Genomic DNA, 26942 nt, shown 5'->3' on the forward strand with positions numbered 1-26942 from the left:
CCCCCCACTCCTCCCCCCCTCCACTCCACCCCCCTCCACTCACCTTTACTCCCCTCCCCTTCACTACCCCCTCCACTCCCCTCCACTCCACCCCCCCTCCACTCCACCCCCCTCCACTTCACCCCCCTCCACTCCACCCCCCTCCACTCCCCTCCCCCTCCCCTCTCCCTCCACTCCCCTCCCCCTCCTCCACCCCCTCTACTCCACCCCCCCTCCACTCCACCCCCCTCCATTCCACCCCCCCCTCCACTCCACCCCCCTCCACTCCCCTCCACTCCACCCCCTCCACTCCCCTCCACTCCACTCCCTCCACTCCACCCCCCTCCACTCCACCACCCCTCCACTCCCCTCCACTCCACCCCCCCTCCACTACCCTCCACTCCACCCCTCCTCCACTCCCCTCCACTAAACCCCCCTCCACTCCTCCCCCCTCCACTCCCCCTCCACACCACCCCCCCTCCACTCCCCTCCACTCCCCTCCCCTCACACCCCCTCCACTCCCCTCCACCCCCCCTCCACTCCACCCCCCTCCACTCCACCCCCCTCCACTCCACCCCCCCTCCATTCCCCTTCACTCAACCCCCCTCCATCCCCCTCCACTCCACCCCCCCTCCACTCCACCCCCCTCCACTCTACCCCCCCTCCACTCCCCTCCACTCCACCCCCCTCCAACCCCTTCCAATCCACCCCCTCCACTCCCCTCCACTCCACCCCCCCTCCACTCCCCTCCCCCTCCACTCCCCTCCCCCTCCCCTCCCCCTGCACTCCACTCCACCCCCTCCAACCCCCCCCTCCAGTCAACCCCCAATCCACCCCCCTCCACTCCACCCCCCTCCACTCCACCCCCCCTCCACCCCCCTCCACCCCCCTCCACTCCCCCTCCACTCCCCCCCTCCACTCCACTCCCCTCCACATCCCTCCACTCCACCCCAACTCCACTCCCCTCCACTCCCCCCACTCCACCCCCCTCCAATCCCCCCCTCTCCTCCACCCCCCCTCCACTCTACTCCCCCGCCCCTCCACCCCCCCCCTCCACTCTACCCCCCCTCCACTCCCCCCCCCCTCCCCTCCACCCCCCCTCCACCCCACCCCCCTCCACTCCACCCCCCCCTCCACTCCAGCCCCCCTCCACTCACCCCCCCTCCACCCCCCTCCACCCCCCTCCACTCCCCCTCCACTCCCCCCCTCCACTCCACTCCCCTCCACATCCCTCCACTCCACCCCAACTCCACTCCCCTCCACTCCCCCCACTCCACCCCCCTCCAATCCCCCCCTCTCCTCCACCCCCCCTCACTCTACTCCCCCGCCCCTCCACCCCCCCCTCCACTCTACCCCCCCTCCACTCTACCCTCCCTCCACCCCCCTCCACTCCACCCCCCCTCCACTCCAGCCCCCCTCCACTCCACCCCCCCTCCACCCCCCTCCACCCCCCTCCACTCCCCCTCCACTCCCCCCCTCCACTCCACTCCCCTCCACATCCCTCCACTCCACCCCAACTCCACTCCCCTCCACTCCCCCCACTCCACCCCCCTCCAATCCCCCCCTCTCCTCCACCCCCCCTCCACTCTACTCCCCCGCCCCTCCACCCCCCCCTCCACTCTACCCCCCCTCCACTCCCCCCCCCCCTCCCCTCCACCCCCCCTCCACTCTACCCCCCCTCCACTCTACCCCCCCTCCACTCTACCCCCCCTCCACTCTACCGCCCCCTCCACTCTACACCCCCTCCACTCTACCCCCCCTCCCCTCCACTCTACCCCCCCTCCACTCTACCCCCCCTCCACTCTACCCCCCCTCCACTCTACCCCCCCCTCCACTCTACCGCCCCCTCCACTCTACCCCCCCTCCACTCTACCCCCCCCTCCCTCCCCTCCACCCCGCCCTCCACTCTACCCCCCCTCCACTCTACCCCCCCTCCAATCTACTCCCCCTCCACTCTACCCCCCCTCCACTCTACCCCCTCCACTCCCCCCCTCCACCTCCCTCCACTCCCCCCCACTCCTCCCCCCCTCCACTCCACCCCCCCTCCACTCACCTTACTCCCCTCCCCCTTCACTACCCCCTCCACTCCCCTCCACTCCACCCCCCCTCCACTCCACCCCCCTCCACTTCACCCCCCTCCACTCCACCCCCCTCCACTCCCCTCCCCCTCCCCTCTCCCTCCACTCCCCTCCCCCTCCCTCCACCCCCTCTACTCCACCCCCCTCCACCCACCACCCCCTCCATTCCACCCCCCCCTCCACTCCACCCCCCCTCCACTCCCCTCCACTCCACCCCCTCCACTCCCTCCACTCCACTCCCCTCCACTCCACCCCCCTCCACTCCACCACCCCTCCACTCCCCTCCACTCCACCCCCCCTCCACTACCTCCACTCCACCCCTCCTCCACTCCCCTCCACTAAACCCCCTCCACTCCTCCCCCCTCCACTCCCCCTCCACACCACCCCCCCCTCCACTCCCCTCCACTCCCCTCCCCTTCACCCCCCTCCACTCCCCTCCACCCCCCCTCCACTCCACCCCCCCTCCACTCCACCCCCCTCCACTCCACCCCCCTCCATTCCCCTTCACTCAACCCCCCTCCATCCCCTCCACTCCACCCCCCCTCCACTCCACCCCCCTCCACTCTACCCCCCCTCCACTCCCCTCCACTCCACCCCCCTCCAACCCTTCCAATCCACCCCCTCCACTCCCCTCCACTCCACCCCCCCTCCACTCCCTCCCCCTCCACTCCCCTCCCCCCTCCCCTCCCCCTGCACTCCCACTCCACCCCCTCCAACCCCCCCCTCCAGTCAACCCCCAATCCACCCCCCTCCACTCCACCCCCCTCCACTACCCTCCACTCCACTACCCTCCACTCCACCCCCCTCCACTCCACCCCCTCCACTCCCCTCCCCTCCACTCCACACCTCCTCCACTCAACCCCCCTCCACTCCTCCCCCCTCCACTCCCCTCCACACCACCCCCCTCCACTCCCCTCCACCCCCCCTCCACACCACCCTCCATCCACTCCCCTCCACTCCCCCTCCCCTTCACCCCCCCTCCACTCCCCTCCACCCCCCTCCACTCCACCCCCCCTCCACTCCACCCCCCGTCCACTCCCCTCCACTCAACCCCCCCCCTCCATCCCCCTCCACTCCACCCCCCCTCCACTCCACCCCCCCTCCACTCCCCTCCACTCAACCCCCCTCCATCCCCCTCCACTCCACCCCACCTCCACTCCACCCCCCTCCACTTCACCCCCTCCACTCCCCAAGCCCTCCCCTCTCCCTCCACTCCCCTCCCCCTCCACTCCCACTCCACCCCCTCCACTCCACCTCCCTCCACTCCACCCCACCCTCCACTCAACCCCCCCTCCACCCCCCTCCACTCCACCCCCCTCCACTCCACCCCCCCTCCACTCCCCTCCACTCAACCCCCCTTTATCCCCCTCCACTCCACCCCCCCTCCACTCCACCCTCCTCCACTTCACCCCCCTCCACTCCCCAAGCCCTCCCCTCTCCCTCCACTCACCTCCCCCTCCACTCCCACTCCACCCCCTCCACTCCACCTCCACTCCACCCCACCCTCCACTCAACCCCCCCTCCACCCCCCTCCACTCCACCCCCCTCCACTCAACCCCCCCTCCATTCCCCTCCACTCCACCCCCTCCACTCCCCCTCCACCCCTCCACTCCACCCCTCCTCCACTCCCCTCCACTCAACCCCCCTCCACTCCTCCCACATCCACTCCCCTCCACACCACCCCCCTCCACTCCCCTCCACCCCCCCTCCACACACCCCCACCTCCACTCCTTCCCCTTCACCCCCCCTCCACACCACCCCCCTCTACTCCCTTCCCCCTTCACCCCCCCTCCACTCCCCTCCACTCCACCCCCCCTCCACTCCCCTCCACTCCACCCCTCCTCCACTCCCCTCCACTCAACCCTCCTCCACTCCTCCCCCTCCACTCCCCTCCACCCCCCTCCACTCCCCTCCCCTTCACCCCCCTCCAATCCCCTCCACTCCTCCCCCCCTCCACTCCACCCCCCTCCATTCCCCTCCACTCAACCCCCCTCCATCCCCCTCCACTCCACCCCCCCTCCACTCCACCCCCCTCCACTCCACCCCCCCCTCCACTCCCTCCACTCAAACCCCCTCCATCTCCCTCCACTCCACCCCCCTCCACTCCACCCTCCTCCACTCCACCCCCCTCCACTCCACCCCCCTCCACTCCACCCCCTCCACTCCCCTCCCCCTCCCCTCTCCCTCCACTCCCCTCCCCCTCCACTCCCACTCCACCCCCCTCCACTCCAACCCCCTCCACTCCACCCCCCCCTCCACTCCACCCCCCCTCCACTCCACCCCCCTCCACTCCACCCCCCTCCACTCTACCCCCCTCCACTCCCCTCCACTTCACCCCCCTCCACTCCAACCCCCCTCCACTCCCCCCTGCACTCCCCTCCACACCACCCCCCTCCACTCCCCTCCACCCCCCTCCACACCACCCCCCCTCCACTCCCCTCCACTCCCCTCGCCTCCACCCTCCCTTCCCCCCCTCCCCCCCTCCCCCCCTCCCCCCCTCCACTCCCCTTCACTCAACCCCACTCCATCCACCTCCACTCCTCCCCCTCCACTCCACCCCCTCCACTCTACCCCCTCCACTCCCCTCCACTCCACCCCCCTCCAACCCCTTCCACTCTACCCCCCCTCCACTTCCTTCCACTCCACCCCCCTCCACTCCCCTCCCCCTCCACTCCCCCTCCACTCCCCTCCACCCCCCCTCCAGTCCACCCCCCCCTCCACCCCCCTCCACTCCAACCCCCCTCCACTCCAACCCCCCTTGACCCACCTCCACCCCACCCCCCTTCCACTCCCCTCCCCCCCACTCCACCCCCCTCCACTCCCCTCCCCCTCCCCTTTGCTCTCCCTCCCCCTCCCCTCCCCTCCCCTCCCCACCCCCTCCCTCTCCCTCCCCCTCCCCCTCCCCTCCCCCTCCCCTCCCCCTCCCCCTCCCCTCCCCCTCCCCCTCCACTCCCCCTCCACTCCCCCTGCACTCCCCTCCTCCTCCACTCCCCCTCCACTCCAATCCACTCCACCCCCCCTCCACTCCATCCCCCCTCCACTCCACCCCCCCTCCACTCCCCTCCACTCCACCCCCCTCCACTCCACCCCCCTCCACTCCACCCCATCCACTTCCCTCCACTCAACACCCCCTCCACTCCCCTCCACACCATCCCCCCTCCACTCCCCTCCACTCCACCCCCCTCCACTCCACTCCACCCCCCTCCACTCCACCCCCCTTCCACTCCACCCCCCCTCCACTCCCCCTCCATTCCCCGCCACTCCACCCCCCTCCACTCCACTCCACCCCCCTCCACTCCCCTCCACCCCCCCTCCACACCACCCTCCCTCCACCCCCCTCCACACCACCCCCCCTCCACTCCCCTCCACCTCCCCTCCACTCCCCTCTCCCCTCCCCCCTCCACTCCACCCCCCTTCACTCCCATTCACTCCACCCCCCCTCCATCCACTCCCCTCCACCCCCCCTCCACACCATCCCCCTCCACTCCCCTCCACTCCACCCCCTCCACTCCACCCCCCTCCACTCTACCCTCCCTCCACTCCACCCCCCCCTCCACTCTACCCCCCCTTCACTCTACCCCCCCTCCCCTCCACCACCCCCTCCACTCTACCCCCCTCCCCTCCACCCCCCCCTCCACTCTACCCCCCCCTCCACTCTACCCCCCTTCACTCTACCCCCCCTCCACTCTACCCCCCCTCCACTCTACCCCCCCCCCTCCACTCTACCCCCCCTCCACTCTACCCCCCCCCCTCCACTCTACCCCCCCCTCCACTCAACCCCCCCCTCCCCTCCACTCTACCCCCCCCTCCACTCTACCCCCCCTCCACTCTACCATCCCCCCCCCTCCACTCTACCCCCCCCTCCACTCTACCCCCCCTCCACTCTACCCCCCTCCACTCTACCCCCCCTCTACTCTATCCCCCCTCCACTCTACCCCCCCCTCCACTCTACCCCCCTCCCTCCCCTCCACCCCCTCCCTCCACTCTACCCCCCCCCTCCACTCTACCCCCCCTCCACTCTACCACCCCTCCACTCTACCACCCCCCCTCCACTCTACCCCCCCCTCCACTCTACCCCCCCTCCACTCTACCCCCCCTCTACTCTATCCCCCCCTCCACTCTACCCCCCCCCTCTTCTCTACCCCCCCTCCCTCCCCTCCCTCCCCTCCACCCCCTCCCTCCACTCTACCCCCCCTCCACTCTACCCCCCCCCCTCAACTCTACCCCCCCCCCTCCACTCCCCCCCACTCCACCCCTCCTCCACTCCAGTGCTAATAACCTCAGATCTCTATCAACAAGCCTTTCAAATGTGGAGACACAAGGTCCCTTAGTATTGTAAGGAATAAAGGTCGATATATGCCAATCTTTTTATGGGTTTATGGGAATCTGTTCACATCTATGGTAGCACTAATATATTCCGCTCTAATATTGTTTTTTACAAAAGGTTTATTGATGATTTGATTTTCATTTGGGATGGTGATGTACATAGCTTTCACACTTTTTTTCACATTATTAATTGTAATGACATCAATCTTCAATTCACATTTCAAACAGACACTAATACAATTAATTATCTTGATGTGGCTATCCATGGTGATCCAACCACTGGTATCCAAACAGATATCTTCACCAAACCTCATGCCAGAAACTCCTATCTACATGCGACCAGCAGTCACCCTAAGTCACTCATTCGTGGTATCCCCAAGGGACAATTTTTGAGGTACAAACGTATTTGTTCCAATCAGGATACCTTTCTGCAACATTCAGAGACATTAAAATCCAAATACCTAACACGGGGATATTCAAAAACAGATGTTGATTTGGCCTTTGAGAATGCAGACTCTACAGATCGAAGTACCTTGATTAAATATAAGACCAAAAAGAATACAGAATCATTTTGTGAAAGTCCTTTATTCATTACCAAGTTTAGTAAGCAAGCATCACAGATCAGACAAATAGTTTCCAAGCATTGGAATGTACTTAAATTAGATCCAGACCTGGGACTCTTCACCAGGTCTGGACCTAAGTTTGCATTCAGAAAGGCCAACACACTTGCTTCATCTATTTCTAAAAGTCTTTTTCAATCTGCACAACAGTCTCGTATTTGCAATATACCTAAAGGTTTCCACAAATGTGGTTTTTGTAAATGTTGCAAATTTGCTCTGCCCACCAAACGAGTGCATACATTGTTCCCTAAAGGTAAACATAGAATCAACATGTTCATTAACTGTCATACCAGTTATGTTATCTATGTGATTGTGTGTGGATGCAATAACAAGTATGTGGGCAGGACAATCAGACCTTTACATATAAGAATATCAGAACATTTGAGATTAATTAATAAAAAGGACTTATTCCATCACGTATCAAAACACTTTTCACAGTGTCCGCTTGGCGGTCTTAAGAATTTTAAATTCTATGGAGTAGAACACATTCCCACCCACACTAGAGGAGGTGATAGGTTAAATTGCCTCAACAAAAGAGAAATGTTATGGATTTTTTCCCTCAACACACTACAACCCCATGGATGAAATATAGAATGGGAGTTAAAACATTTCTTGGAAGAATAAATCTTCATAGTGTTCTCCACCAGCTCCTTTTCCCCCCCCCTCCCCTCCCCTTCCCTTCTCCCCCTTCCCCCTCCTCCCTTGCCCCTCTCTCCCCCTTCCCCCCTCCCTTGCCCCTCTCTCCCCCCCTGTCCCCCCCCCTCCCCCTTTTCCCCTCCCCTTTCCCTCCACACACTCATATCTTTCTCTGTTTCTTTTATTCTTTTGAAATACATCATATTAAACATTGTGCTATATGACAAGCTCACAGATTGTTCGTCATTTTCTTGCTCTTTTTATCTATAGGTATATCGCTATTCAATTAGATTAAAACATAAGACTTAAATACCAGTGTGCATATGATCTTATTCATCTTTGTTTTTAAATGGGAACAGGCTAGCTCTGTTGTGACAAATTGATTGCTTAAGTATATAAGGCAAACTTTGTATTGTATCATACTATATACATCAATGATTTGACATGCTTGTTCCTAATCTCTTTGTTTTTAACCATGCTCCTAAGTGGTGATTATGTGATGCTGGAAACCTGTAGCTCAATGATTGGGCCACACATACAGGTGTATCAGTGATTGCACACACTACTTAAGGAGGTTTGATTTGCTGACAAGATACTCTTTGACAAAGGCACTGTGTGCTGAAACGCGTCAGAGGACTTGTCAGCACGCTGTTTCAATAAAGTCCATTTTTTAGCTAGCACCATCAGCCTCTCGTTCTTCATTGCTGTGCTGCTGCCTGGCTCCCCCCTTCCCCACTGGGTGGATTTCTCTGCTATTGATGTCCGTAGCAGGCACGCCGGGTTGCTGCTGTTCCTGAACCTCCAGACACATTCCCACGCTACGTTCCGTCAGCCTGAAGCGACACCATAGCCGCCGGTCATGTGACCGCCCACTGCGTACACTCAGTTGCAGGAGGGTTGGCGGCAGGAAGATCAACGCGATCATCACAGAAGCCACGGATCTACACGCTGATTCTACAGCTGATTACCGGCACAGGGATCATTTCCAAGAGGGCGACGGATCTAACGAGCGATACGGGACCTCCAGCTGCTGGGAAAGATTATGTGTGCATACTGGGAGCTCTAATGTATAGCCACGTGAAGCGAGTAATCAATATTTATTGACTATGTTATGGAGGTTACATACAGCAGCACCCGTGATTAATCTTCTGAGCACCTGAGGGGTTAAAACACCTTGTTTTGCCCATGTAAACATACTGTATTAATATGGTGCAAAGTGACAAATAAAATAAATCACGTGCAATAAGAAAGGTAAAAAAACCACTCAAACCCTTAGAAGGACTGTTTCATGGTCCAAACGAAAATGGGCAAAGAAGAACCAGGGGAGCGATGATGAACCTTAAAAAGAATAAAGACTACATAGTGCAATATTGTCTAAACAAAACACAATGTGTAGAAAGCTCCCAAGTGAACACTCACAATATACTGGAAATAAATATGCAGTTATCCAACTAAAGTGGATGGTCACAGGCTGGAGCATGTAGGAGGTATCACAATCACAAAAGAGAGAGACACAAAGCCAAGATGCAAATGGTAACAAACGATTTATCCAAAAAAGTTAAATTGGAGGCTTACAAGATCCAAAAGGAATTACAGCATGGAAGGTGAGGTGAAGGTGGTGACTGAGTAGCGATCTTAGAGTCACAGCACAACTTCGCCATCGCTGCAAGCCTCCGTTCTGCGTCTTTGCCGGGGGCCAATACGTCACTTCCGGTGTTTCGGCCGGTTGGATAGTGACATCACGGGATTCCTAGCAATCTCTTTCTCTCTCAATCGTAGGCTGAGGGTCACGCTCTACGCGTTTCGCCATTCTAAGTGACGGCTTTGTGACCTCTGGCCAGGCCCAACTGCAGGTCGCAGCCAGGTCCGGCTCTCCGTCAGCTGTAGGCCTCTTCCTCACTCTGTCCCATGCTGAGCTCCCAAAGTCAACGCGCACCGGAAGCTGAGGCCCAGCTAACGTCTGGCACGCTGACATCAGAGGCCCGTCTCGCGCCACCGGTATTGGAAGCTCTGCGTCGGACATAGGGAAAGGAAGAGGCCGGCAGCTAATGGAGTGCCGGGGCCCAGTATTTGGGCCTGCCCAGAGGTTGGGGCTAACTTGAGCCGCTGCCTGACTGACCCCCCCCCCCCCGTAGCCACTAGACCAGGGACACCTGTCCCCCCGTCGGAGGCCCTACTTGTTGCTCTCATACAGTTTGTAAAGGCAGCTACATTAATGTCCCTAACTGGGGACATTAGTCTGTGTCTCTGTTCTCCCCCTCAGTATTCACAGGACATTCGGTCACGGCCTGACCCCACCGCTTGTCACTTTGCCACTAAAGTGCCTAAACCCCCTACCCTAAATCCGAAGTCTCCCTCCTTACCCTAAAACCCCTTACCTCAAGCCCTTACCCTAAAACAACAATTGGTCGCAGCAAAACTATTCAGATTCACAGTTGAGTGAGGCTACAGACAGCTTCAGCATAATAGGGAACGTACATTTTATTAGAACCAACAACATGGAAATATGAAACATTAAGAACATTTTTCTTTACATAAAACTACAATAAGAATGATACAAATAACCTGCACTTAAGAAGTTATACATTTATTAATACATGCCAGGCTTTAGAGATAGGTCTCTCGTCTGTGTGTGTTCAAATGTGATAACCGACTAAATCCTATCCCACATTCCCCACATACATGCGGTCTCTCCCCTGTGTGTTTCCTCATGTGTGTGTTCAGATGTGATAACCGACAAAATCGCTTCCCACATTCATACGGTGTCTCCCCTGTGTGTGTCATTGCTTTAAAACCGACTAAATTCATTCAGTCTCTCCCCTGTGTGTCCTCATGTGTATGTTCAGGCTGCATGACACACTAAATCCCTTCCCACATTCCCCACATACATATGGTCTCTCCCCTGTGTGTGTCCTCTTGTGTGTGTTCAGGCTGGATAACACACTAAATCCCTTTCCACATTCCCCACATACATACGGTCTCTCCCCTGTGTGTGTCCTCTTGTGTCTGATCAGGCTGGATAAGTCACTAAATCCCTTCCCACATTCCCCACATACATGTGGTCTCTCCCCTGTGTGTTTCCTCTTGTGTATGTTCAGGTGGGATAACCGACTAAATCCCTTCCCACATTCCCCACATACATGTGGTCTCTCCCCTGTGTGTGTCATCATGTGTGTGTTCAGGTTGGATACATCACAAAATCCCTTCCCACATTCCCCACATACATGTGGTCTCTCCCCTGTGTGTGTCATCATGTGTGTGTTCAGGTTGGATACATCACTAAATCCCTTCCCACATTCCCCACATACATGCAGTCTCTCCTTTGTGTGTGTCATCTTGTGTGTGTTCAGGTTGGATACATCACTAAATCCCTTCCCACATTCCCTACATACATGTGGTCTCTCCCCTGTGTGTGTCCTTTTGTGTATGTTCAGGTTGGATAACCGACTAAATCCCTTTCCACATTCCCCACATACATGCGGTCTCTCCCCTGTGTGTGTCCTCATGTGTGTGTTCAGGCTGGATGACACACTAAATCCCTTCCCACATTCCCCACATATATGCGGTCTCTCCCCTGTGTGTGTCCTCATGTGTGTGTTCAGGCTGGATAACTGACTAAATCCCTTTCCACATTCCCCACATACATGCGGTCTTTCCCCTGTGTGTGTCCTCTTGTGGGAGTCCAGATGCGATAACTGACTAAATCCCTTCCCACATTCCCCACATACATGCGGTCTCTCCCCTGTGTGTGTCCTCTTGTGTGTTTCCAGGATGGATAAATCACTAAATCTCTTCCCACATTCCCCACATCCATGCGGTCTCTCCACTGTGTGTGTCCTCTTGTGTGTGTTCAGGTTGGATAACCGACTAAATCCTTTCCCACATTCCGCACATACATGTGGTCTCTCTCCTGTGTGTGTCCTCTTATGTCCCCGCAAGCTGGATAAGTCACTAAATCCCTTCCCACAATCCCCACATACATGCGGTCTCTCCCCTGTGTGTGACATCTTGTGTATGTTCAGGCTGGATAACCGACTAAATCCCTTCCCACATTCCTCACATACATGTGATCTCTCCCCTGTGTGCTTACTCTTGTGTGTGTTCAGACGTGATAACCGACTAAATCCCTTCCCACATTCCCCACATATATGCGGTTTCTCCACTGTGTGTGTCCTCATGTGTGTGTTCAGGCTGGATGACACACTAAATCCCTTACCACATTCCCCACATACATGCGGTCTCTCCCCTGTGTGTGTCCTCATGTGTGTGTTCAGGCTGGATGACACACTAAATCCCTTCCCACATACCCCACATATATGAGGTCTCTCCCTTGTGTGTGTCCTCTTGTGTATGTTCAAGCTGGATAACCGACTAAATCTCTTCCCACATTCCCCACATACATGCGGTCTCTCCCCTGTGTGTGTCCTCTTGTGTGTGTTCAGATGTGATAACTGACTAAATCCTTTCCCACATTCCCCACATATATGCGGTCTCTCCCCTGTGTGTGTCCTCTTGTGTGTCCGCAGGCTAGATAAGTCACTAAATCCCTTCCCACATTCTCCACATACATGCGGTCTCTCCCCTGTGTGTGTCCTCTTGTGTGTGTTCAGATGTGATAACCGACCAAATCCCGTCCCACATTCCACACATACATGCGGTCTCTCCCCTGTGTGTGTCCTCTTGTGTGTTTTCAGATGTGATAACTGACTAAATCCTTTCCCACATTCCTCACATACATGCGGTCTCTCCTGTGTGTGCGTCCTCTTGTGTTTCCTCAGGTTGAATAAAACACTAAATCCCTTCCCACATTCCCCACATACATGCGGTCTCTCCCCTCTGTGTGTCCTCATGTGTGTGTCCAGGCTGGATAAGTCACTAAATCCCTCCCCACAAACATGCAGTCTCCCCCCAGTCTGTGTCTTCTTCTGTAGGTTCTGGTCTGATAACCAAGTCAGACTCTTCCCACTTTCTCCAAGATCTTTTCCTGTGGCAGCTGCTATTAAATATTTTTTGGAATGAGAAGCAGTTACATTGTTTAATATTTGCCTTGACTGGTTGAAAGATGCATTTTCTGCCATATTTATTGGAATGTTGCAAGATTGTTCTGTCCTCTTCTTTTCCATATACTCATTTGGGTGTTTGAACTTCAGATGTTTGAGGAGGTAATCCTGACTGCTAAAAGCAACCTTGCAGTGCTGACATGGGTGGATTATTGGAGCTTGTCTTTGTACTAGACGAGATAAAAAAAAGTCACTGTTACACACACTTTCTTGCAAAAGGTCATGAAGGAGAGGTAAGTTGGCATATCACAAAAAGTTCAGGATGAAAGTAAACTGTTGATGTACATTGTAAAAATGAAGGGTTTAGCACATGTGCAGCATTAGGGCCGGGAGAGCAGATGTAGTGGATCATACATTTAAAAAGTGGATCATAATATTTAACAATTTAAAAGGAAATCTCACAAGCTGCAAAACACCAATTAAAGTGTCAGAAATATTTTCAAATCCTTAGATAGTTTCAGTTGTGAAGGTATAATTAAAAACGGTTTGTACAATGAATAGAATACGTGCCTCATTAGAAGCTTACATTTCAGTCACCGGGTTTTCCCGTTACCGCATCATGTGCCAGGGCTCTAATAGTTATAGGATGACCCAACTTTCTGCTAAATCAGAAACCAAATGCCAAATTATTGTATTTGACATCCCAGATGTTATTCAGACTTAATTAAACTATACCAATATCATCCAGTGAATTCCAGAACTGTGTTAATTTTGTAACACAATTGTTTAAAGGTTTTTTTTCTTTTTTAAGGGAACAAGGAGTCTGTACTTGTGTTACTGATGCTCCCCCATACAAACATTTGCATTTTATTAAACAAATATATACACATACATACAAACACACAATGGTGATGGGGACAATGCAAACACAAAAACGATGCACAATCATGGAATGTGATTCCAAAAAAAGGAATGCGATTCCCTCCTTTAAGGTGATATCCCAGCACCCAAAAAGGGCATTCACCACATGGTACATCCACCAACTCCCTTCATTACCTTAGCGGTTAGCCACTGAGGTAATGAAGGGGGGTTATTAATGTATTTTAATATTGTTGATGTATTTATTTATTACTGGGTTACCATTTATTGCCAATGTGGATAACTGCCCCCCCCCCCCCCCATTAAAAGGGTCTAGTTATCCACAGTGATAATCAATGGTTTTATGTGTAAAATGTATTTTGAATGTTCTTTGTTTTGTTTTAAACTTGTATATATTTTTTGTTGTTTAAAACCACATTTGTCCAACAGGGATATTGGGCATTAGTCTAGAAGGGGGGCCGAGGTAGGGTACGTGGGTGATGGCGGTAGTGGCCCTGGGGAGGGTGGATAGGTTTCCGGTGAGGGGTCGAGGTGGTGGTGAGAGGGGTTAACCCATTAATTACCTTAGCAACTAGAATGGCTGTGCTTTACTGGCCACTAACGGGTCAACAGGGTTAGATAATGGTTTCTTTTAATAAAATATTAACCCCTTTGGTGCCTGTGGTATACCTGGGTAAACACAGGCATGAAACGGGTTAATGTTATTTTGATCATAGGTTTCTGTAATAATAGACATTACAGAAGCCTATGATAGAAATATTAACCCAATGCGGTATGTAACACATTATTAAGGGTCACGTTAATTCCCATATCGTGAGATTGGCCCAAAAATAGCACCCAGTAAATTATTACCACAATCTTGATATATACCACCTTAAAATTGCGGTTATAACACTATCATTATTTCCCCGGGAGCGATATTAGCGCCACTTTAACAGAATTTGATATCTCTGAGCCGAAGTGTTTAGTTTATGCCTGCAGGACAAACCAAGAACTAACCATGCTTTACTAGCCACTAAGGTGGCAAAGAGGGGTAGGTAGTGTAGTGTTTATATTATCCTCTTTGTTGTCAGCTAGTAATGCAAACCGATGACTAGTTGACTCATGGACTACTAAGGGGTTAATATGTACTGTAATGTATTTTAATAACTATTTTATCATCTATTCCATGTTGGTTTAGCTCAGGGGTAAGCAAACTTTTTATGCCGAGCCCCCCTTTTCATCCATGAAATTTCTCGCCCCCCCCCCCTCCTCTGCCTGATGTAATCAAAATAACATGACGTTAGGGCACGTGAGCTGGTTCAGCCAATAAGGGCGAATCAGCTTTGTGACACGTCCGCCACACGTCTACAATCTCCTGCAGCCAAGTTCACAAATCGCTTTGGCTGCAGGCGTGCGCGCAGGCAGTATACTAGTATTGGATCACGATCTGTTTATTTTATTGTTTGCTGGCATCTGGTAATATTTTTTTTCTGGTGCACAAAGGCAAACCATTTGAGGGAGCATTCATCCACCTCTTTGCTACCTCCCTTCCCTCCCCCCCTTCCCCTACCTTTTTTCATTCTCCCACTGCTTACCCCAGTGTCATCCACTCCTACCTGTTTTATTTTTATTTATTAAATCCCCGTTTTAAATGTTGCCAAGGGAACCCCATAACCAAACTCAAGGGGGGAACTGATGAATCTCCCCTGCTGATCAATACTCCCAAGTGACCCCCATGACCCAAAGAATAACCCTCAGCCCCCCAAAAATCATCCTCCTCCCAAGTCCCTCAATTCTGCCATCTCTGCCTGACCCTCATTCCTCCGTTTAGCCGGTGGGTGGGTGGGGGGGGGGGGGGAGGGATAGACAATCATGAGTCGGGGACCTGCTCCGGCGACTCCAGGTGCTGGAAGGCCCTGCTACCAGTGGGTTTGTAGCTCATTGGTCTGAAAAGGGAACCACCTCCTCCCGTGCCAGAGCACACACACACACACTCTCTTTTGCCATTGTCTCTCTCTCACCTTCCCCCCCAAGTGTCTCTGTCTCACCTTCCCCCAGTGTCTTCCTCTCTCACCTTCCCCCAGTGTCTTCCTCTCTCACCTTCCCCCAGTGTCTTCCTCTCTCACCTTCCCCCAGTGTCTTCCTCTCTCACCTTCCCCCTGTGTCTTCCTCTCTCACCTTCCCCCAGTGTCTTCCTCTCTCACCTTCCCCCAGTGTCTCTCTCTCTCACCTTCCCCCAGTGTCTCTCTCTCACCTCCCCCCAGTGTCTCTGTCTCTCTCTCTCACCTTCCCCCCCAAGTGTCTCTGTCTCACCTTCCCCCAGTGTCGTCCTCTCTCACCTTCCCCCAGTGTCTTCCTCTCTCACCTTCCCCCAGTGTCTTCCTCTCTCACCTTCCCCCAGTGTCTTCCTCTCTCACCTTCCCCCAGTGTCTTCCTCTTTCACCTTCCCCCAGTGTCTTCCTCTCTCACCTTCCCCCAGTGTCTCTCTCTCACCTCCCCCCAGTGTCTCTGTCTCTCTCTCTCACTTTCCCCCTGTGTCACACTCTCTCTCATCTTCCCCCAGTGTCTCTCTCTCACCTTCCCCCAGTGTCTCTCTCCCTCTCTCCCACCTTCCCCCAGTCTCTCTCTCACCTTCCCCCAGTGTCTCTCTCTCACCTTTCCACAGTGTCTCTCTCTCTCACTTTCCCCAGTGTCTCTCTATCTCTCACCTTCCCCCAGTGTCTCTCTCTCTCCCACCTTCCCCCAGTGTCTCTCTCACCTTCCTCCAGTGTCTCTCTCTCTCACCTTCCCCCAGTGTCTCTCTCTCACCTTCCCCCAGTGTCTCTCTCTCACCTCCCCCCAGTGTCTCTCTCTCACCTCCCCCCAGTGTCACACTCTCTCTCATCTTCCCCCAGTGTGTCTCTCTCTCTCACCTTCCCCCAGTCTCTCTCTCACCTCCCCCCAGTGTCTCTCTCTCTCCCACCTTCCCCCAGTCTCTCTCTCTCACCTTCCCCAGTGTCTCTCTCACCTTCCCACAGTGTCTCTCTCTCACCTTCCCACAGTGTCTCTCTCTCACCTTCCCACAGTGTCTCTCTCTCACCTTCCCACAGTGTCTCTCTCTCACCTTCCCACAGTGTCTCTCTCTCACCTTCCCACAGTGTCTCTCTCTCTCTCACCTTCCCCCAGTGTCTCTCTCTCTCCCACCTTCCCCCAGTGTCTCTCTCACCGTCCTCCAGTGTCTCTCTCTCTCACCTTCCCCCAGTGTCTCTCTCTCACACCTTCCCCCAGTGTCTCTCTCTCACACCTTCCCCCAGTGTCCCTCTCTCTCTCACCTTCCCCCAGTGTCACACACTCATCTTCCCAGTGTCTCTCTCTCTCATCTTCCCAGTGTCTCTCTCTCACCTTCCCCCAGTGTCTCTCTCCCCCTCCATCCAATGTCTCCCACTTCTCCATGTCTCTCTCTCCCCATCCATCCAATGTCTCCCACTCTCCATGTCTCCTCCCCCTCCCCCCAATGTCTCCCACCTCTCCATGTCTCTCCCACCTCTCCCCCTTTCCCCAATATGTCTCCCACCTCTCCATGTCTCTTTCTCTCCCCCTCCCCCAAATATGTCTCCCACCTTTCCATGTCTCTCCCCCTCCCCCCAATGTCTCCCACCTCTCCATGTCTCTCCCACCTTCCCCCAGTGTCTCTCTCACCTTCCCCCAGTGTCTCTCTCTCTCACCTTCACCCAGTGTCTCTCTCTCTCACCTTCCCCCAGTGTCTCTCTCTCTCTCACCTTCCCCCAGTGTCTCTCTCTCTCACTTTCCCCCAGTCTCTCTCTCACCTTCCCCCGGTGTCTCTCTCTCTCACCTTCCCCCAGTGTCTCTCCCTCTCTCACCTTCCCCCAGTGTCTCTCCCTCTCTCACCTTCCCCCAGTGTCTCTCCCTCTCTCACCTTCCCCCAGTGTCTCTCCCTCTCTCACCTTCCCCCAGTGTCTCTCCCTCTTTCACCTTCCCCCAGTGTCTCTCCCTCTCACCTTCCCCCAGTGTCTCTCTCTCCCTCACCTTCCCCCAGTGTCTCTCCCTCACCTTCCCCCAGCGTGTCTCTCCCTCACCTTCCCCCAGCGTGTCTCTCCCTCACCTTCCCCCAGTGTCTCTCCCTCACCTTCCCCCAGCGTGTCTCTCCCTGACCTTCCCCCAGGGTGTCTCTCTCTCACCTTCCCCCAGTGTGTCTCTCTCTCTCACCTTCCCCCAGTGTGTCTCTCTCTCTCACCTTCCCCCAGTGTGTCTCTCTCTCTCACCTTCCCCCAGTGTGTCTCTCTCTCTCACCTTCCCCCAGTGTGTCTCTCTCTCTCACCTTCCCCCAGTGTGTCTCTCTCTCTCACCTTCCCCCAGTGTCTCTCCCTCACCTTCCCCCAGTGTCTCTCCCTCACCTTCCCCCAGTGTCTCTCCCTCACCTTCCCCCAGTGTCTCTCCCTCACCTTCCCCCAGTGTCTCTCCCTCACCTTCCCCCAGTGTCTCTCCCTCTCTCACCTTCCCCCAGTGTCTCTCCCTCTCTCACCTTCCCCCAGTGTCTCTCCCTCTTTCACCTTCCCCCAGTGTCTCTCCCTCTCACCTTCCCCCAGTGTCTCTCTCTCCCTCACCTTCCCCCAGTGTCTCTCCCTCACCTTCCCCCAGCGTGTCTCTCCCTCACCTTCCCCCAGCGTGTCTCTCCCTCACCTTCCCCCAGGGTGTCTCTCTCTCACCTTCCCCCAGTGTGTCTCTCTCTCTCACCTTCCCCCAGTGTGTCTCTCTCTCTCACCTTCCCCCAGTGTGTCTCTCTCTCTCACCTTCCCCCAGTGTGTCTCTCTCTCTCACCTTCCCCCAGTGTGTCTCTCTCTCTCACCTTCCCCCAGTGTGTCTCTCTCTCTCACCTTCCCCCAGTGTGTCTCTCTCTCTCACCTTCCCCCAGTGTGTCTCTCTCTCTCACCTTCCCCCAGTGTGTCTCTCTCTCTCACCTTCCCCCAGTGTGTCTCTCTCTCTCACCTTCCCCCAGTGTGTCTCTCTCTCTCACCTTCCCCCAGTGTCTCTCCCTCACCTTCCCCCAGTGTCTCTCCCTCACCTTCCCCCAGTGTCTCTCCCTCACCTTCCCCCAGTGTCTCTCCCTCACCTTCCCCCAGTGTCTCTCCCTCACCTTCCCCCAGTGTCTCTCCCTCACCTTCCCCCAGTGTCTCTCCCTCACCTTCCCCCAGTGTCTCTCCCTCACCTTCCCCCAGTGTCTCTCCCTCACCTTCCCCCAGTGTCTCTCCCTCACCTTCCCCCAGTGTCTCTCCCTCACCTTCCCCCAGTGTCTCTCCCTCACCTTCCCCCAGTGTCTCTCTCACCTTCCCCCAGTGTCTCTCCCTCACCTTCCCCCAGTGTCTCTCCCTCACCTTCCCCCAGTGTCTCTCCCTCACCTTCCCCCAGTGTCTCTCCCTCACCTTCCCCCAGTGTCTCTCCCTCACCTTCCCCAGTGTCTCTCCCTCACCTTCCCCCAGTGTCTCTCCCTCACCTTCCCCCAGTGTCTCTCCCTCAGCTTCCCCCAGTGTCTCTCTCTCAGCTTCCCCCAGTGACTCTCTCTCACCTTCCCCCAGTGTCTCTCTCACCTTCCCCCAGTGTCTCTCTCACCTTCCCCCAGTGTCTCTCTCACCTTCCCCCAGTGTCTCTCTCACCTTCCCCCAGTGTCTCTCTCACCTTCCCCCAGTGTCTCTCTCACCTTCCCCCAGTGTCTCTCTCACCTTCCCCCAGTGTCTCTCTCACCTTCCCCCAGTGTCTCTCTCACCTTCCCCCAGAGTCTCTCTCTCTGTCTCTCACCTTCCCGCAGTGTCTTCCTCTCTCACCTTCCCGCAGTGTCTCTCTCTCACACCTTCCCCCAGTGTCCCTCTCTCTCTCACCTTCCCACAGTGTCTCTCTCTCTCACTTTCCCCAGTGTCTCTCTCTCTCTCACCTTCCCCCAGTGTCTCTCTCTCTCCCACCTTCCCCCAGTGTCTCTCCCACCTTCCCCCAGTGTCTCTCTCACCTTCCCCCAGTGTCTCTCTCACCTTCCCCCAGTGTCTCTCTCACCTTCCCCCAGTGTCTCTCTCACCTTCCCCCAGTGTCTCTCTCACCTTCCCCCAGTGTCCCTCTCACCTTCCCCCATTGTCTCTCTCACCTTCCCCCAGTGTCTCTCTCACCTTCCCCCAGTCTCTCTCTCTGTCTCTCACCTTCCCGCAGTGTCTTCCTCTCTCACCTTCCCGCAGTGTCTTCCTCTCTTACCTTCCCCCAGTGTCTCTCTCTCACACCTTACCCCAGTGTCTCTCTCACACCTTCCCCCAGTGTCTCTCTCTCACACCTTCCCCCAGTGTCCCTCTCTCTCTCACCTTCCCCCAGTGTCACACACTCATCTTCCCCCAGTGTCTCTCTCTCACACCTTCCCCCAGTGTCCCTCTCTCTCACACCTTCCCCCAGTGTCTCTCTCTCTCTCATCTTCCCAGTGTCTCTCTCTCTCACCTTCCCCCAGTGTCTCTCTCTCACCTCCCCCAGTCTCTCTCTCTCTCACACCTAGCCCCAGTGTCTCTCTCACCTTCCCCCAGTGTCTCTCTCCCCATCCATCTAATGTCTCCCACTCTCCATGTCTCCTCCCCCTCCCCCCAATGTCTCCCACCTCTCCATGTCTCTCCCCCTTTCCCCAATATGTCTCCCACCTCTCCATGTCTCTTTCTCTCCCCCTCCCCCAAATATGTCTCCCACCTTTCCATGTCTCTCCCCCTCCCCCCAATGTCTCCCACCTCTCCATGTCTCTCCCACCTTCCCCCAGTGTCTCTCTCACCTTCCCCCAGTGTCTCTTTCTCTCACCTTCACCCAGTGTCTCTCTCTCTCACCTTCCCCCAGTGTCTCTCTCTCTCACTTTCCCCCAGTCTCTCTCTCACCTTCCCCCGGTGTCTCTCTCTCTCACCTTCCCCCAGTGTCTCTCTCTCTCACCTTCCCCCAGTGTCTCTCTCTCTCACCTTCCCCCAGTGTCTCTCCCTCTCTCACCTTCCCCCAGTGTCTCTCCCTCTCTCACCTTCCCCCAGCGTGTCTCTCCCTCACCTTCCCCCAGCGTGTCTCTCTCTCTCACCTTCCCCCAGGGTGTCTCTCTCTCTCACCTTCCCCCAGTGTGTCTCTCTCTCACCTTCCCCCAGTGTGTCTCTCTCTCACCTTCCCCCAGTGTGTCTCTCTCTCTCACCTTCCCCCAGTGTGTCTCTCTCTCTCACCTTCCCCCAGTGTGTCTCTCTCTCTCACCTTCCCCAGTGTCTCTCCCTCACCTTCCCCCAGTGTCTCTCCCTCACCTTCTCCCAGTGTCTCTCCCTCACCTTCTCCCAGTGTCTCTCCCTCACCTTCCCCCAGTGTCTCTCCCTCACCTTCCCCCAGTGTCTCTCCCTCACCTTCCCCCAGTGTCTCTCCCTCACCTTCCCCCAGTGTCTCTCCCTCACCTTCCCCCAGTGTCTCTCCCTCACCTTCCCCCAGTGTCTCTCCCTCACCTTCCCCCAGTGTCTCTCCCTCACCTTCCCCCAGTGTCTCTCCCTCACCTTCCCCCAGTGTCTCTCCCTCACCTTCCCCCAGTGTCTCTCCCTCACCTTCCCCCAGTGTCTCTCCCTCACCTTCCCCCAGTGTCTCTCCCTCACCTTCCCCAGTGTCTCTCCCTCACCTTCCCCCAGTGTCTCTCCCTCACCTTCCCCCAGTGTCTCTCCCTCACCTTCCCCCAGTGTCTCTCCCTCACCTTCCCCCAGTGTCTCTCTCTCACCTTCCCCCAGTCTCTCTCTCACCTTCCCCCAGTGTCTCTCTCTCACCTTCCCCCAGTGTCTCTCTCTCACCTTCCCCCAGTGTCTCTCTCTCAGCTTCCCCCAGTGTCTCTCTCACCTTCCCCAGTGTCTCTCACCTTCCCCCAGTGTCTCTCTCACCTTCCCCCAGTGTCTCTCTCACCTTCCCCCAGTGTCTCTCTCACCTTCCCCCAGTGTCTCTCTCACCTTCCCCCAGTGTCTCTCTCACCTTCCCCCAGTGTCTCTCTCACCTTCCCCCAGTGTCTCTCTCACCTTCCCCCAGTGTCTCTCTCACCTTCCCCCAGTGTCTCTCTCACCTTCCCCCAGTGTCTCTCTCACCTTCCCCCAGTGTCTCTCTCACCTTCCCCCAGTGTCTCTCTCACCTTCCCCCAGTGTCTCTCTCACCTTCCCCCAGTGTCTCTCTCACCTTCCCCCAGAGTCTCTCTCTCTGTCTCTCACCTTCCCGCAGTGTCTTCCTCTCTCACCTTCCCGCAGTGTCTTCCTCTCTCACCTTCCCCCAGTGTCTCTCTCACACCTTCCCCCAGTGTCTCTCTCTCACACCTTCCCCCAGTGTCTCTCTCTCACACCTTCCCCCAGTGTCCCTCTCTCTCTCACCTTCCCACAGTGTCTCTCTCTCACTTTCCCCAGTGTCTCTCTCTCTCACCTTCCCCCAGTGTCTCTCTCTCTCCCACCTTCCCCCAGTGTCTCTCTCACCTTCCCCCAGTGTCTCTCTCACCTTCCCCCAGTGTCTCTCTCACCTTCCCCCAGTGTCTCTCTCACCTTCCCCCAGTGTCTCTCTCACCTTCCCCCAGTGTCTCTCTCACCTTCCCCCAGTGTCTCTCTCACCTTCCCCCAGTGTCTCTCTCACCTTCCCCAGTGTCTCTCTCACCTTCCCCCAGTGTCTCTCTCACCTTCCCCAGTGTCTCTCTCACCTTCCCCCAGTGTCTCTCTCACCTTCCCCAGTGTCTCTCTCACCTTCCCCCAGAGTCTCTCTCTCTGTCTCTCACCTTCCCGCAGTGTCTTCCTCTCTCACCTTCCCGCAGTGTCTTCCTCTCTCACCTTCCCCCAGTGTCTCTCTCACACCTTCCCCCAGTGTCTCTCTCTCACACCTTCCCCCAGTGTCTCTCTCTCACACCTTCCCCCAGTGTCCCTCTCTCTCTCACCTTCCCACAGTGTCTCTCTCTCACTTTCCCCAGTGTCTCTCTCTCTCACCTTCCCCCAGTGTCTCTCTCTCTCCCACCTTCCCCCAGTGTCTCTCTCACCTTCCCCCAGTGTCTCTCTCACCTTCCCCCAGTGTCTCTCTCACCTTCCCCCAGTGTCTCTCTCACCTTCCCCAGTGTCTCTCTCACCTTCCCCAGTGTCTCTCTCACCTTCCCCCAGAGTCTCTCTCTCTGTCTCTCACCTTCCCGCAGTGTCTTCCTCTCTCACCTTCCCGCAGTGTCTTCCTCTCTTACCTTCCCCCAGTGTCTCTCTCTCACACCTTCCCCCAGTGTCTCTCTCTCACACCTTCCCCCAGTGTCTCTCTCTCACACCTTCCCCCAGTGTCCCTCTCTCTCTCACCTTCCCCCAGTGTCACACACTCATCTTCCCCCAGTGTCTCTCTCTCACACCTTCCCCCAGTGTCCCTCTCTCTCTCACCTTCCCCCAGTGTCTCTCTCTCTCTCTCATCTTCCCAGTGTCTCTCTCTCTCACCTTCCCCAGTGTCTCTCTCTCACCTCCCCCAGTCTCTCTCTCTCACACCTAGCCCCAGTGTCTCTCTCACCTTCCCCAGTGTCTCTCTCCCCATCCATCCATGTCTCCCTCTCCTCCTCCCCCCAACATGTCTCTCCCCCTCCCCCCAATGTCTCCCACCTCTCCATGTCTCTCCCACCTCTCCCCCTTTCCCCAATATGTCTCCCACCTCTCCATGTCTCTTTCTCTCCCCCTCCACCAAATATGTCTCCCACCTTTCCATGTCTCTCCCCCTCCCCCAATGTCTCCCACCTCTCCATGTCTCTCCCACCTCTCCATGTCTCTCCCACCTCTCCATGTCTCCCACTCCCCCTCTCTCCAATGTCCCCCACCTCTCCATATCTTTCTCTCCCTCTCCCCCAATATGTCTCCCACCTCCATGTCTTTCTTGCCACACATACACACACACACACACCCTACACTCACACACCCACCTTTCACACTCACACACCCACCTTTCACACTCACCCACTCTTCACACTCACACACACCCACCCTTCACACACACACCCTACACACACACACCCTACACACACACACCCTACACACACACACACACACACACACACACACACACACACACACACACACACACACACACACACACACACACACACACACACACACACACACACACACACGTCTCTTTCTCTCCCCCTCCCCCCAATATGTCCCCCACCTCCATGTCTTTCTTTGTCACACACACACACTTCACACACACCCACCTTTCACACTCACACACACCCACCCTTCACACTCACACACACCCACCCTTCACACACCCACCCTTCACACTCACACACACCCACCCTTCACACACACACACACCCACCCTTCACACACACACACACACACCCACCCTTCACACACACACACACACACCCCACACACACACACACACACACACACACACACACACACACACACACACACACACACACACACCCTTCACACCCCCTCCCACACACACACCCCCTCCCACACACACACACGTCTCTTTCTCTCCCCCTCCCTCCAATATGTCTCCCACCTCTCCATGTCTCTCCCCCTCCCCCCAATGTCTCCCACCTCTCCATGTCTCTCCCTCTCCCCCCAATGTCTCCCACCTCTCCATGTCTCTCACTCCCCCTCCCCCCAATGTCTCCCACCTCTCCATGTCTCTCCCCCTCCCCCAATATGTCTCCCACCTCTCCATGTCTCTTTCTCTCCCCCTCCCCCAATATGTCTCCCACCTTCATGTCTTTCATTGTCTCACACCCCCTTCACACACACACACACACACACACACACACACACACACACACACACACACACCCTTCACACTCACACACACCCACCCTTCACACTCTCACACCCACCCACCCGTCACACTCACACACACCCACCTTTCACACTCACCCACACCCACCCTTCACACACACCCACCCTTCACACACACACACCCTTCACACCCACCCACCCTTCACACACCCACCCACCCTTCACACACCACCCACCCTTCACACACCCACCCACCCTTCACACACACACACCCACACACAATGTCTCTTTCTCTCCCCCTCCCCCCAATATGTCTCCCACCTCTCCATGTCTCTCCCCCTCCCCCCAATGTCTCCCACCTCTCCATGTCTCTCCTCCTCCCCAATATGTCTCCCACCTCTCCATGTCTCTTTCTCTCCCCCTCCCCCAATGTCTCCCACCTCCCTGTCTTTCTTTGTTTCACACCCCCTTCACACACACACACACACACACACACACACACACACACACACACACACACACACACACACACACACACACACACACACTCACACCCTTCACACCCCCCCCCACCCTTCACACACACACACCCACCCTACACCCACCCCCACACCCACACACACACACACACACACACACCCACCCACCCACCCTTCACACACACCCACCCACCCTTCACACACACCCTTCACAAACACACCCACCCACCCATCACACACACACACAATCGCAGTTTGATGTTTCCGGCCGTTTGACTCAAGTCAGGTTTAGTGATATTAAGTTCTAGTTGACCCATAATGGTGTATCAATTTTTGCAATTTAACTTCAGTAATAAGACAATAAAGATGTAAAAACCACATAACACACATATTCCTGATTACCTTGTGCTGGCGTGTTACTTTTCCACAGCGTATCCCACTTCATACCAAGCTCTTTCCCATATTCATCTCCATACCAGACCAGGAGGTCTGTGCAGGTTCTGTAGTAGATTTCCCTGTGGTACTGCAACGCCACAAGGTTCTGTTCTTCCTCGTTTCTCACACAATTTACAAACCTAAAATTTGGACAGTAAGTGAGGTCTCAAAGTAATGTCTATTTTATAAAGGAAGAGCTGAAAAAGATACAAGTTGTTAATAATGTGACGTCTTTTCTTTCTTCTTGCAAGGAATTGGAAAGTGAAGGAGAGAAGGAACCCAATATAGCACTCAGGTTCACACTCTGGTGGTAAGTGAATGATTTAAAAACATAATCTTTATTAAACAGCTATTATAAAATATTGGTCGAACGACGTACTAAGGGTGGGTTGATCCTAAATAAAGAACACCATATTGGCTCTGGATCAAAATAAATAGTGTGTGCCAGATGATTTTAATAAACCACTGGTACTGAGTTCGCACAGTATTCCTGATGCGGACCTGTGTGGTAGGTGATTATTCCAGGTGTGTCCGGGTAAGTACTGAGATTGCAGGTCACAGAGATGTAATATATAAGGTACTTAATGGTAAGCGTGACCTAACTGATAGACATAAAAAACAAATACACTATGTATATCAGTGGTAGTATAGTGCAATCAGCTAAGCTCCTCAATGGAGAAGTGTGTGTGCTCCTGTCAGTGTCAGAATGACCTAAGGTAAACCCTCTGCGTGCTATACTCCAGGGGTGTGTGGACCTATATTAACCAGCGTGGTTAGAGTCAGAGGTAGGTATCCTGACTAAGGTCATAAGGGTCAGTATCCCAATCTGGGAGACGCTGATGATGGGGGGCAGGCTGGTGACTCACAATAAACAGAGTGATTATTATTGAAGCTGAAGGAACCTCACAGATGGTATGCAGCACCCCAACACTGCAGGGCAGCTGCAGTGTGCTGAAGGTACGCTCCCTCAGTACTGTTATACCGGAACACTATCCCTATAAACACCTTTAGGAGGCTAAGAGTGACCGTCGGGGCACTTTTGTCCTGTATAAAAACGCACTCGCAGACTACCGCATTAGCTCGCGGTCTCTGAGAATCATGAGGAGGCAGTCCTGATCTGCGCGTGCACGTGTATACTGAGTGCCGACGCGCGCGTTTCACGAAGGGCTTTTTCAAGGCGAGTAGTTAGTATCCTAACTACTAGTTAGTTCCGGTATAACAGTACTGAGGGAACGTACCTTCAGCACACTGCAGCTGCCCTGCAGTGTTGGGGTGCTGCATACCATCTGTGAGGTTCCTTCAGCTTCAATAATAATCACTCTGTTTATTGTGAGTCACCAGCCTGCCCCCCATCATCAGCGTCTCCCAGATTGGGATACTGACCCTTATGACCTTAGTCAGGATACCTACCTCTGACTCTAACCACGCTGGTTAATATAGGTCCACACACCCCTGGAGTATAGCACGCAGAGGGTTTACCTTAGGTCATTCTGACACTGACAGGAGCACACACACTTCTCCATTGAGGAGCTTAGCTGATTGCACTATACTACCACTGATATACATAGTGTATTTGTTTTTTATGTCTATCAGTTAGGTCACGCTTACCATTAAGTACCTTATATATTATATCTCTGTGACCTGCAATCTCAGTACTTACCCGGACACACCTGGAATAATCACCTACCACACAGGTCCGCATCAGGAATACTGTGCGAACTCAGTACCAGTGGTTTATTAAAATCATCTGGCACACACTATTTATTTTGATCCAGAGCCA

The 26942-nt window shown here is 55.4% G+C and overlaps 1 protein-coding gene across 1 annotated transcript; it reads right to left on the bottom strand.

Moving 5' to 3' along the window:
- Positions 1-10095: 10095 nt before the first annotated feature.
- On the bottom strand, positions 10096-25377 carry LOC142481322 (uncharacterized). The gene is made up of 2 exons (XM_075582788.1): positions 25130-25377; positions 10096-12869 (listed from the first exon to the last, which is right to left on the bottom strand). The coding sequence occupies exons 1-2, from the start codon at positions 25170-25172 to the stop codon at positions 10444-10446; spliced, it is 2469 nt and encodes an 822-aa protein (XP_075438903.1). The 5' UTR covers positions 25173-25377; the 3' UTR covers positions 10096-10443.
- Between the last annotated feature and the right edge of the window lie 1565 nt (positions 25378-26942).

Source organism: Ascaphus truei, unplaced genomic scaffold (genome assembly GCF_040206685.1).
Source record: "Ascaphus truei isolate aAscTru1 unplaced genomic scaffold, aAscTru1.hap1 HAP1_SCAFFOLD_2514, whole genome shotgun sequence".
Lineage (NCBI taxonomy): Eukaryota > Metazoa > Chordata > Amphibia > Anura > Ascaphidae > Ascaphus > Ascaphus truei.

Bases quoted from the DNA above. Each gene is read 5' to 3' on its own strand.
- LOC142481322 (XM_075582788.1), bottom strand. From the start codon at position 25,172: ATGAAGTGGGATACGCTGTGGAAAAGTAACACGCCAGCACAAG. The intron at 12,870-25,129 runs GTAATCAGGAAT...TATCTCGTCTAG, and splicing joins AAGTAACACGCCAGCACAAG to TACAAAGACAAGCTCCAATA.